General features: G+C 52.3%; 2 protein-coding genes across 2 annotated transcripts; both read right to left on the bottom strand.

Moving 5' to 3' along the window:
• Positions 1 to 669: 669 nt before the first annotated feature.
• LOC101111217 (recombining binding protein suppressor of hairless-like protein) lies at positions 670 to 5,100 on the bottom strand. Its single transcript, XM_042230181.2, has 3 exons — positions 4,872 to 5,100; positions 4,625 to 4,728; positions 670 to 4,518 (listed from the first exon to the last, which is right to left on the bottom strand). Exons 1-3 carry the CDS (start codon positions 5,067 to 5,069, stop codon positions 4,242 to 4,244), a joined length of 579 nt encoding a protein of 192 aa, XP_042086115.1. The 5' UTR covers positions 5,070 to 5,100; the 3' UTR covers positions 670 to 4,241.
• Positions 5,101 to 5,694: 594 nt separating this feature from the next.
• On the bottom strand, positions 5,695 to 9,805 carry RBPJL (recombination signal binding protein for immunoglobulin kappa J region like). Its single transcript, XM_042230180.2, has 5 exons — positions 9,523 to 9,805; positions 9,045 to 9,219; positions 7,074 to 7,211; positions 6,559 to 6,668; positions 5,695 to 6,275 (listed from the first exon to the last, which is right to left on the bottom strand). Exons 1-5 carry the CDS (start codon positions 9,595 to 9,597, stop codon positions 6,054 to 6,056), a joined length of 720 nt encoding a protein of 239 aa, XP_042086114.1. The 5' UTR covers positions 9,598 to 9,805; the 3' UTR covers positions 5,695 to 6,053.
• Between the last annotated feature and the right edge of the window lie 1,556 nt (positions 9,806 to 11,361).

Genomic DNA, 11,361 nt, shown 5'->3' with positions numbered 1-11,361 from the left:
GGTTTAAAGTACGGTTTCTACTGAATGTGTATTGCTTTCTCACCGGGTAAAGTGAAAACAATCATAATTGGAGCCATGGTAAGTCAGGGGCCACAAAACCAGCTGAGTCCAGGATACTCCCACCCAGGATGAGGTGCTAGGGGTGTGCATTTACAGACACCAGCCAGGGTGGCGAGGGGATGCTTAGAACCTGATAGGGGCTTGGGATGAATTTGGCAGAGTGGGTCCCACTTTAAAATTCTAGCACCAGTGAGTCCATAAAGAACTTGGTCCCAAGGCTCTGCCTTAGCCCCCACCCTCACCCCTGAACTTTACCTGCTCCTCTCCCACCCCAGGGAGCAAGCAACCAGTTGTAACAGGTGTTCACCAATTTACCACTGAAACCATTGTGGCATGGCCGTCCAACCTGCCTTTGTCCCTTGGGGTCTGGAACAGAGCCTTTTTGGGTGAATATGGTCAGGGCTGTTGCAGAACTCAGGAGATGTCACCCTGCTGGTTTCATTCCCCTTAAAACCACTTCCTCTCTCCTCTGCCGTCTTCATGGTCTGTGCCCACAGCCATCAGCATCCTCCCCAGGGAGGAAGGTGTCTGAGAATATTACCCGCACTGTGGTCATGATGACTTTCTATTTAAAGAAACTCAACTTCAAAGAAACAGGAGAGAGAGAGAGAAACTCAAAGTTCAGTGTTCCCAGAAGAATTAAACCAAAAGACTTGCTCCCCTGACCCCACCCCCACAGTGGGCTCTCAGGCAGCCTGAGAGCTGGTAAACTGGGAGATTTGGGGAACAGAGATTTTGACCTTATTCACAGCAAGAATACAGTATGTACCCCATCCACTCCCTACCCCCAATCCCGCCCTTTGTAACACACACACACATATGCTACCTATACATAGCAGGGAATTAAGAGTGTTAAAGACTATGAAGTAGAAAATTAAAAGAATCTCAGAGCCCCAGACTTTGCATCAAAAGTGTAGGATTCAAATCAGACGCTGTCATCAACCTGCTCTGTTTCCTGGGGCTTCTCTCTCAGAGCCTCGGTTTCCCCATCTGTAAAATGAGGATGAAATATGGAGGACGGCAATGACTCTCAACTCTGTTCTGATCCTGAGAACATGAAAAAGTGAAGATTATCTTTAAGGACCCGTACTGTTTAACTAAAAATACTCAATGCTTGGGAGGACAACAGTGCCACCTGCTGGTTTCACATTGCACTTGCAAAATCCAAATTTAATATCTGCCAATACAATCCCATGCTCTTTGGTATGCACTGAGCACTTATTCAGTGTTCAAGCGTTGCAATGTACCTCCTAGGCCACACCAGGATAAGCTCCTTCCCACATGAAGCTCACAGTCTAGAGTGGACAGTTGACACGTACATAAAGCCCTTTGCTCCAAGGTGGGCAGTACATGGTTCTAGTGGGATTCTATGGGAAAACAAGATGGAAAGTCTGGGGCCAGAGCCAGCTTCATGGGCTTGTGACCTTGACAGGCACACAAGACCCTGTGCTTTGCAGGGCCCTGCCTTGATTTCATGCTCTGCTATCGCTGTCTTGAAAGTCTTAATAATTTTTGAACAAGGGGTTATATATTTTCATCTTGCCCTGGGCCTGCAAGTTATGTAATCTTGCGTTGGGGAAATCTTTTTTTTTTTTTTTTACATATAACATTATATTAGTTTCTGCGTACAACATAATGATGCGATATTTGAATACAGTATAAAGCGATCACTGTATTAAGTCTAATTAGGGACTTTTTTTTTTTTTTTTTTGCTGTGCTAGGTCTTCATTGCTGCTGCACGCAGGCTTTCTCTAGTTGCGGTGTGCAGGCTTCTCACTGAGGTGGCTTCTCTCGTTGCGGAGCAATGGCTCTAGAGCCCAGGCTCAGTAGCTGTGGCGCACAGGTTTAGTTGCCCTGTGGCACGTGGGATCTTCCTGGACCAGGGATCGAACCCCTGTTCTCTACATTGGCAGATGGATTCTTACCCACTGGACCACCAGGGAAGTCCCAAATTAGGGAAATCTTGAAGAACGGACTGTCTGAGCTGAGTTTGGAGAACCGAGCAGTAGTGGAGTGGAGGAGGAAGCCTCTTCTAGCAAGGGAGGTGGAGAGGGAGGGGAGTTTGATGTTAGACAGATTCAGGCTTGAGGGAGAGAAGACCTCCCAGGACAGTCCAGCAACTGAAACTCAGAAGACAGGCCAGGGTTGGAGCTCTGAGGGCACAGACTTTCGTAGGTGGGACCAAGGGTCTGGGAGTGTCCTGCAGATAGTGCAAAAAATAGAGCTGCATGGCTGGGCTTTCAAGCCAAGCTAGGTCCTTGGCTTCCGGGACTGCTGCCTGGTGGAGTGGTGGAGGAAGTTCTTGAGGGCAGAACTGGAAAGGCCCTTGAGCCCCAACTCCCCATGTGATATGCTATGAAACCTTTTAGCGCCTTTACAAGTGGCTTCCTGCTTCAGTCTCACAGGGCAGTGAGCTCAAACTCTCCTGGGACAGGCACTCATGTGGAGGACGTTTTCCATCCAGTTGTTCCCTGGGTTCCTCAGCCAGGATCCACTCCCAGGAGCCATGGAAGACTCTGAACAAGCTTCTCTTTCCCATCCTTGTGGGTTTCAGTCCGCTGACGGCAGAGAACGGAACTTAGCCAAGACTTTGAGGACTCTAAGAGCAAAGCCCATTTTGCCCCCTTGGGAAATATCAGCTTCTTCTTTTTCATGGGGGTTTCTATGTTCTGGGGAAAGCATCTCAGGAAATGAACTTAGAGCTTAAAGAAAGTCCCAGAGTGGTGAGAGCCCTTGACCCACATTTCAGACCAGTTCTCCCCTTTTGGCACCCCCAGGGGCTGGTACAATAGTTGGCACCTATGATATCTGTGTCATGGTTTCCATAGCCCGAGTCAGGACCCTCCCTGTGGGGCACACATTTGGCTGAGGGTGGAGAGTCTAGGCAGTGATAAATTGCAATTTTATCCCTGGGCTCCAAAGAAGCTACTCTTTCTTGGCTATTGCCCAGCAGATCCCATGAGTTCTGCCTAGAGTTGTCCTGGGCAAGTTTTGTTTTGGGTCTTGTGGTTGCCCCTGGGCCTGCATAGAGACAGCAGGTGGTCCCCAGAGCAGGGACAGGGGCTCTGGGATGCTGGCTACCTCTGAACCCTCATTGCTCCTCCAGGAAGTATCACAAGTGAGCTATCTGCTCCACCACACGTGTGGTCCTCTACTCTGCATATATGTGGGGGGAAGCACACTGGGGCACCTCCCTCTGGGAGCAGGTGGGTCATACAGATCAGACTCTGCCCTGGCTGGGAGTTGATGCCAACACAGCAGAGCAATCTCCGACCCTAAGGACTGACTGCATCTTACTGGGCCTGAGAAAGAAATGCCTGGGTAGACAATTAAGATGGCAAGACCTGACCACTGCCCCAGGGACCTGCCCAGCCACCAAAGTTGTGGACCAGAGGGCAAACATCTGCATGGGTACTGTGCCTGGCTCCAGCCAGAAAAAGACTAAGGAAAGGACCGAGCTTTGTATTGCAGGGTGGAAACCAGCACTCCAGGACAGGTTCCCCATGCTCCAGAAGGGACTTGGTGCTTGGAGTGGGACCCAATGTTCCAGGCAGCACCTGGTGCTTCAGGGCCAGCAGGGCAAGCGTGAGACCATGCCCCATGTGTGTGAAATACTACCCGTTTCTTCTTTCAGGGAAGACACAGCTGCCTGGAGGGTCACTGCTCTAGGCTAGGCTTTTCACAATGTGTGAAACTGTATGCCAGACCCAGAGTGATGGAGAGAAACAAAGATGCAGGGACACGGATGCAAAAAGAAGACAGATCTACAGGAAACTCCCTGGCGGTCCAGGGACTAAGACTCTGCACTTCCATCGCATGGGGGACGGGTTCCATTCCTGGTCTGGGAATTAAGATCCCACAGGCCACGTGGCATCGCCAAAAACAGAAAACAAAAAAACTATAGTTACTGCGGGAGAGAGGGTGTGAGAGTGAAAAAGACAATGACAGAGAAAACCACACTCTTGACCCGATACAAAAGGCGCATCACTCAGGCGGAGTCTTCCTATACGGAAAAGGACGAGGGAGTAACCGGTGTAAGACCCGCAGGGCCAGGTTTCTAGGGCAAGAGCTTTCTGCAAGTCGGCCTAAAGCTTTCACTTCCGCAGCACCGAGGCGGAGGGCAGGGCTCAGGACCCAGAAAACCGGCCCCCGGCCAGGTCTCAGCGTCCAGGCCGCTCCTCCTACGTCTGGATGAAGAGGTGGAAGTTGGTGCGCGTGAACTCGTGATGGATGCTCTCCAGGAGCGCGTCGGCGTCAGCGGCGGGCGCCGCCGGGGCGCCCGGGGCCCCCGGCCGCGCGCTGTACTCGGGCGTGTAGGTGAAGGAGAAGGCGCTGGGGTAGAAAAGGCCGTCGGTGCGCACGAGGCTCACGGGCACTGTGATGGGTGTGCGCAGCCAGCGCCAGTCGCTGCCGAAGACGGCTACGTCGGGCACCACGCACACCAGGGACCGCGGGCTCCTGGGGGTGGGGCATCGAGGTCAGGGCAGCAGCGATGCTGATGGCGTGCACCCCACTCCCCACCAGCCCCGTTCTCTGGGAGACAGGGAAACCCCCAGCCCTATACCTGTACATGGTTTCGGCCTCCACGTCCCCGAACCACACTTTGAGCCCCGCGTGGAAGTTCTCACCGTGGAGCTCCAGGGTGGCCACATCGCCCCCGCCACTCAGCTGGGGGAGGGTAAGACCAAGGGGTGTGGGAGAAGCGGGGGGCGCGGGGTGGCGAGCTGAGAGCTCGCAGCTCTCCCTCACCTGCACTCCCACCCGGCCCAGGGCAGTCACGCCCGCCAGCGCCCCGCAGCGCCCGGATTCACCTCGAGGGTGCTGATGAGCGGCACGGGAGTGACCGGCTCCCGGGTGCACGCCAGGCTGGTGCTGAAGGAGAATTCCACCGACTCGGTGCCGATGATGGTCCAGCAAGAGTTGTCGTTGAGCAGCGCTCTGTTGGCCTCCTTGGGGCAGGGGGAGGCCTGAGGGGAGACCCCAGGGGATGGAGAAGAAGCTGCGGCCATGGCGGCCTTCAACGCATCCAGCCGGCGCAGTGCCGGGGCTTCCGCATTCCTAATGTTCCAGCCCTGGGCTCTGCGGTTTACCTGCCCTGCGAGCTGGAACCAAACCTAATCTCTATTTAGAGTTACCTCAGCTCGCTGGACTAGCAGGTTTCTAAAGATCTATGTTCTTAGAATTCTAGAATTCCATTAAAAAAAAAAAAAACAGAAAAGAAAAACGTTGTGCAATCCTGTGCCCTAAACATTCCAACACTTTAAAATGCTTTTGGAAGGATTATTGCTCAATAATAATGTGATTTTCTACGTATTATGATTTTATCTCAACATTCCATGATACTGTTCTTTGTATTGCTTAATAATAATAACAATTTTTCATATTTGACAATCTTATGTCTTAACAGTCCATGATTCATCTTTACTCAGTAATACTCAAAAGTTAGTTAAGTCGCTCAGTCGTGTCCGACTCTTTGTGACCCGGTGGACTGTAGCCCACCAGGCTCCTCCATCCATGGGATTCTCCAGGCAAGAATACTGGAGTGGGTTGCCATTTCCTTCCCCAGGGGATCTTCCCAACCAGGGATTGAACCTAGGTCTCCCACATTGCAGGCAGACACTTTAACCTCTGAGCCACCAGCCAAAACTACTATTTATTATTGATTTTTATCTACATTCTACAATTTTTTTTTTCTTAACCCCGTGCCTCCAGGCTTGTGGGATCTTAGTTCTCGGACCAGAGATGGAACCCCGGCTCCCTGTGGTGGAAGTGCAGAGTCCTAACCACTGGACCACCAGGGAATTCCCCTACAATTTTATATCACAACATTCTATGACTTTAATAGCCTTTGGGAAGGAGCATTGCTCAATGCTACTATTACTATTCTTTTCTACATTCTCTGATTCTATCTTGATAGTCTTCATGTCTAACATTCCATAGGAGGCAGTGTTGCTTGGTGAGCAGCAACCACGATGGTCATGATAATGGTGATCTTATATCCTACTGTTCTTTGCAGTTCTGATTTTCTGGGATTCTTGGTGCCAAGAGTCTCTGCTTCTCACCTGAAACTGCACCACCTTCTCTGTAGCGAGACATAAGTAGGTGCCTCCTCCTCCTGGAGGACCACCGGGAAACTGGAATGCACACTTGTGGAGTTGGGAGATGGGCTCATCCACGTCAAGGAGGGCACACTGTTTGGCTACTTTGCGGATGATCTATGGCAGAAGTGTGGGGGAGGTGTCACAGCAGGGTGCCTGGGTGCCCACAGGCTGCCCTCCCAGCCAGCTCTCTGCTACCCCAATAGCCATGCGGAATGCTGGCATATTGCTGGCATATCCGCGCCCCCACCATGACAGCTCTTAACCTCCACACAGTCTCACAAACGCTGAGTGTCCCCAGTGAGGATAGGGGTCATCATGCTTTGGGTGCTCACCCTCAGCCCTTCCCTTGTGGATGGATCTGGGGTGACCCGTCCAGTCGTGCCCTCCCTTCCCATACCATCGGAGGTAGGGTGATGCCTGTGACCGTGCAGACGAGCTGCACCAGGGAGCCGTAGCGGACGTAGCCCTCTCGAGGCGGGAAGTCCCCCTGGGAACAGTGTTCATCAGCTGAGGAATAAACAGAAGGCAGGAGGGCTTCAGGGGTCCTACGCTTCTGTCCCAAATCCTCTGCCTCTGGCTCCATCTCGCGTCACACATGGGTCTTATGGGCAGGGTTGGCACACAGGGAGGTGGCTCAGGCTGAAAATTCTCAGCCTGGAGAAACCCCTTGTGGCCCATCCTTAAGAATGCCTGTGCTCTGGGGGCAGGGGCTGAGCTGGGGGAAGGAGCTGGATGCTGGAGTCAGAGTAGCTGGGTTCAGTTACCGACTCATTAGGATTTTTGACAAGTCTTTTGGTGTCTGTAAGCCTTGGTTCCATGGGGCAACATTTACTTCCGTGGATGAGTTGTGGTGAAGATTAAATAAGTGAATGCATGTGAAGTGCCCAGCCCCAGGCCTGCTAGTGGGATTACCCAGGTGGAGAGTGAAGGCAGCCCATTGGCGTGCACTGGCCACAAAGTCCCCGTCCTCCACAGAGAGGTAGCGCGTGGAGACCGTCTGGGAGCGCAGGCGGTTGAAGAGGGAGACCTTCGAGCCGGAGGATATGCACACTGTAAGGGGAGGTGGAGTCAGTGCCCGGGCGGTGCTTGGCCCCTTGGAATTGCCAGTTCCCACCCTCTGTCTCCTGAGCCAATCTGGCTCAAATTCCCAGACACACTAGCCATTGTCTCATGGCTACTTATCCAGCACCTGCTATAATCCTGCTTCTATACCTCTGTCTGGTCCTTTTCGCTGCCTGGGCATGAAAAATAGAATGTTATCAAGTAGTTACTAAATGCCTGCTTGGTGGCCTGCCCTACGCTGGGTGCCGGGCACCAAAGGGTGAATTAGACCTAGTTTTGCTCTGGAGGAGTTCACAGTCTCAGAGTGGGGACCAGGAATAAATAGAAACTTTCAGTAGGATGTAGTAAGGGCTGGATGGATTTCAGAAGGCTTCCTGGAGGAGGTTATACTCTCAGCTGGGGAGGACGAGGTAGGTAGGAGTTGCTCAGAAGACTGTATAAGCAAAAGGCATGTGGTGTGAAATGTCTATTCCTATGGTTTATTGATCTCTTTTGGCCTTTAGCACAGATTCAGAGCCACCATTCTGCTTTCTGATTGGATTTTGAGCACCTGGGGAGAAAGCACTGGGGCATCACCTATTCTTCCCTCACAGTACCAGGCATACTGTGGGTGCTCAATGTATACTTCACCCAAGTTCCCATCCACTATCATAATGATGATAGCTAACGTTCACTTTTTTCATGCTGAGCATGAGTTTTTAAATGCTGAGCATGAGTTAGCTCTTTTGCTTCTCAACAACCGTCTGCAGTAGATAATATTATCTTTACTCAAGAGAACAACTCCCTCAGGATCACACAGCTAGCCAGCAGCAGAGCCAGGATTCAAACCCAGGCCACCTCGCTCCAGAATCTGCACTTAAAACCGTCACACTATACCACCTAACCATTTCCTGGCCCTGTCCTCACACCAGTGGCCAGCCAGAACACTACCTGAATCTGAGACATCCTTCAGCATTTTTAACAGAAAGTAACAAGGTGCAGGGTGGGAGCGGGCTTGAGTCACATCAACTCAAGTTCAAATGCTGGCTGGACCACTTTTCCAGCTGGGCAGACCTAAGCAAGTCATTTGGAAGGTGATGGGCCCCAATATTTCTTTTTTCTTTTCCTTTTTTCTGGTCCCACTGAGTGGCATACAGGATCTTAGGATTCACCAACCAGGGATCAAGCCTGAGTCCCCTACAGTGGAACCATAGTCTTAACCATTGGACTGCCAGGGAAGTCCAAGCCCGGAACATTTCTTAAACGAATGGATGGATGTTCCGCGTCTCATTTTCCTCACCTACCACTCACCTTACAAGGATGAGCATCCAACAGGGTGATGAATGTACATGCCTGCCAAGAAAGGCCCCTTTGGCCCAGCTTCTCCCTTCCATCTTCCAGGGAGGGTGATGGTGTTATTGTCATTCAGGCTTTTTTCCCCTGTATTGTCAAACCCATTAGCCCCGGGGTTTATCACTTGGCATCCAGGGCAGTACTTATCTCCAACTGTCTCTTTGATCAGCTATGTGTGTCTCTCTCCTGCTAGGCTAGGCTGTTCCTCCAGAACAGACACTTGCAAGGCACATCAGGCACTGAATAAATATTTTTAACTGAATTTCCTCTGCCTTTTTATATTTTGTCTTTAGTTCAGCATCTGCCAGCTATTTTGGGGACCCTTAACCTCAAATTGGATACCTAAGCCACACCCACTTATCCAGACCGGGCCCCGCTTTCGGCTCAGACTCCCAGGCCTCTCCCCCTCCCCCTTCCCAAATCAAGCCGTTTGCAGACCTGGGGCACCTCCCCAAGCCCGCCCCGCGGCCAGGCCCCGCCCCCGCTCACGGTCGGTGTTTTTCAGCGACTGTTTCTTCTGCGAGGGCTTGGAGATGACCTTGATGAGGCGGCTGTGGAAGGTGCCCAGCTCCCGGCCGCCTCGGAGCATGAGCCGCAACACCAGTCGGAAGTGCTTCCTCTTGTCTGCGTCCGAGATGTACAGAGTCTTGGCGCAACTGAATTCCTACCGGGTTCGCGGGGACGGGGTAGTCTCATCGCAGCCCTAAGTCCCGGGATGAGCCCACCACCCCCAGTTACCTGACGCTCGCCCCGTTGGACGTGACATGACACGTCCAAGCTCTTGGGCTCAGCCTCAACCTGATCTCTCCGCATCCCCACCTATCTTTTGGCTCCTGCAGGGGGAGTTGAAGGAGCCCCCTCCCCTCTCCGGTCCCCTCCAAGGGAGAAGTGAGGATGGGAGAAGGAATCGCAGCCCCCCCCCCCCCCCCCACACACACACCGCCCCCCTCCTGCCATGCGCTCTCACCCTGGAGTCGGGCTGCTCTTCGAAATTCAACTTCTGCGTCTCGGCGGCGCTGCCGGACGCGCCGTCTAGTCCCATGTAACCGCACACCAGGGGCCCAGTCTCCCCTGCCTGGTGGGCTGCAAAGGGATGCGAGCGGGCTCTGGAAGCACTCAGATGTCAGCCAGGCAAGCTTAGTTCTCGCCGCCAGAGGGCGCGGCGAGACTGCGCCTGAGAACCGCCCCGCTCCCGGGCCCTGCAGAGTGAGTGGCTGGTCCCCTTATAAACCGAGCCGCCCGGCCACCCTGGAGTCCGCCCTCACCTTGGCCCGGCACTGGCTTCACCCTCCAGCCGGGACCTGCGAGGTAGACACAGGGCGGCGGGCAGAAGAACCTGCGGAGACATGTAAGCGCCGGACTCGTATATCCATCTCCACTTTAGCGTCCTGTCTTTGAGGCATCTCAAAGATAGCAGAAAGCCAACGGAATCCTTGATTCCTCCTCCATCTCCCCAGGTTTCTCCGCGACTGTGAACCTCATTAATACTCGAATCTTTCTTTTCTTTTTTTCACATTCCTCACTCAATCCATCAGTAAGTCCTATCCACCACCTTTAAAACATATTCAGAATCCATTGACTTCTGACCACCTCCATCTTTGTCCCAACTGCCATCAATTTGTCTGGATCACTGCATCAGCCTCCCATTGGTCTCTCTGCTCCCACCCCTACCGCTTCGACCTGTTTTTCACACAACAGCCAAATGGGGTTTTGCCTTTTTTTTTTTTAAGGTATGTTGCTTATCTTAAAATCCTCCAGTGGTTTAAATTCAAAGTACTTACATGATCTGGCCCCTTTTCCAACTTCACTTCCTATGATGACCCCTCTTCTCTAATTCCAGCCACCCTGACTTCTTTTGGCCTGGAACAGGCCAAGTTAGTACCAAGTGAGTCAAGGTCTTTGCATTTTTCATTGCTTCTAATTAAAACATGCTCCCCCCAGACTTTCTCATGTCTGGCTCCATTTTCACATTTAAGTCTTAGTTCAGATTTCACGGCCTCAAAAGGCCTTCCTACCATCTTGACCTTGCTAGCTAAATACACCCCTGCCCCTCAGTTTCTATCACCTTGCCCTATTCTGTTTCCCTTCTAGCTCTCATCACCATCTGGGAGCATCTTCTTCACTGATTTGTGAGGTGTTTATTGTCCGTCTCTCTCACACTAGAGCAAAGATGCCACAAAGGCAGTCATCGTATCTATCTTGTCCAACTGTGTGCTGGGTGCCCAGCAGTGCCAGAGAGCCTGACGCATGATAAGCACAAAGTAGGCAGTTGTGGAATGAAAGAATGAATGAATGGGTGAATGAGTGAATGGGGACTGTAGATTCACAGGGTGGTTCTGTAACAGATCAAAGTCGGGGCTGATGGTGACTGAGGGAAAAAGGCTGCTGATTGGCTAAGAGTGGAGCCCTGAGTCCTCTCCAGGTTCTGTGTGTGGTGAGCGTGCATATGCGTGCTCAGTCATGTCTCACTCTTTGCGACCCCATACACTGTAATCCGCCAGGCTCCTCTGTCCATGGAATTTTCCAGGCCAAAAAATACTGAATTGAGCTGCCATTTCCTTCTCCAGGGGATCGTCCGGACCCAGGGGTCGAACTCATCTCTCTTGTGTCTCCGCCTTAACAGGTGGACTCTTTACCATCTCCACCACCTGGGAAGCGAAAAGACTCCAAACGGGGAGGGGGACCACAGGGCTAAAGGCGGGCCCTGGGAACCTTGCAGGGTCACCGAAGGACCTACCTCTTCTCATTTCCGTACGATTTCTGGGCCACCTTGGCGTGCAGGATCCGAACCGTCTGCTCGCATTGC

Source organism: Ovis aries, chromosome 13 (genome assembly GCF_016772045.2).
Source record: "Ovis aries strain OAR_USU_Benz2616 breed Rambouillet chromosome 13, ARS-UI_Ramb_v3.0, whole genome shotgun sequence".
Taxonomy (NCBI): Eukaryota; Metazoa; Chordata; class Mammalia; order Artiodactyla; family Bovidae; genus Ovis; species Ovis aries.
The sequence above is the reverse complement of the archived record's forward strand: the minus strand, read 5'-3'. Positions and strand labels throughout refer to the sequence as shown.

Excerpts from the sequence above, each read along its gene's own strand:
- LOC101111217 (XM_042230181.2), bottom strand. The coding sequence starts at position 5,069 with ATGGCCGCAGCTTCTTCTCCATCCCCTGGGGTCTCCCCTCAGGCCTCC. Across the intron at positions 4,729-4,871 it reads CGCTCATCAGCACCCTCGAG|CTGAGTGGCGGGGGCGATGT; the intron begins GTGAATCCGGGC and ends ACCCTCCCCCAG. Across the intron at positions 4,519-4,624 it reads GAGGCCGAAACCATGTACAG|GAGCCCGCGGTCCCTGGTGT; the intron begins GTATAGGGCTGG and ends CCCCACCCCCAG.
- RBPJL (XM_042230180.2), bottom strand. The coding sequence starts at position 9,597 with ATGGGACTAGACGGCGCGTCCGGCAGCGCCGCCGAGACGCAGAAGTTG. Across the intron at positions 9,220-9,522 it reads AAGAGCAGCCCGACTCCAGG|GAATTCAGTTGCGCCAAGAC; the intron begins GTGAGAGCGCAT and ends CGAACCCGGTAG. Across the intron at positions 7,212-9,044 it reads GTCGCTGAAAAACACCGACC|TGTGCATATCCTCCGGCTCG; the intron begins GTGAGCGGGGGC and ends CTCCCCTTACAG.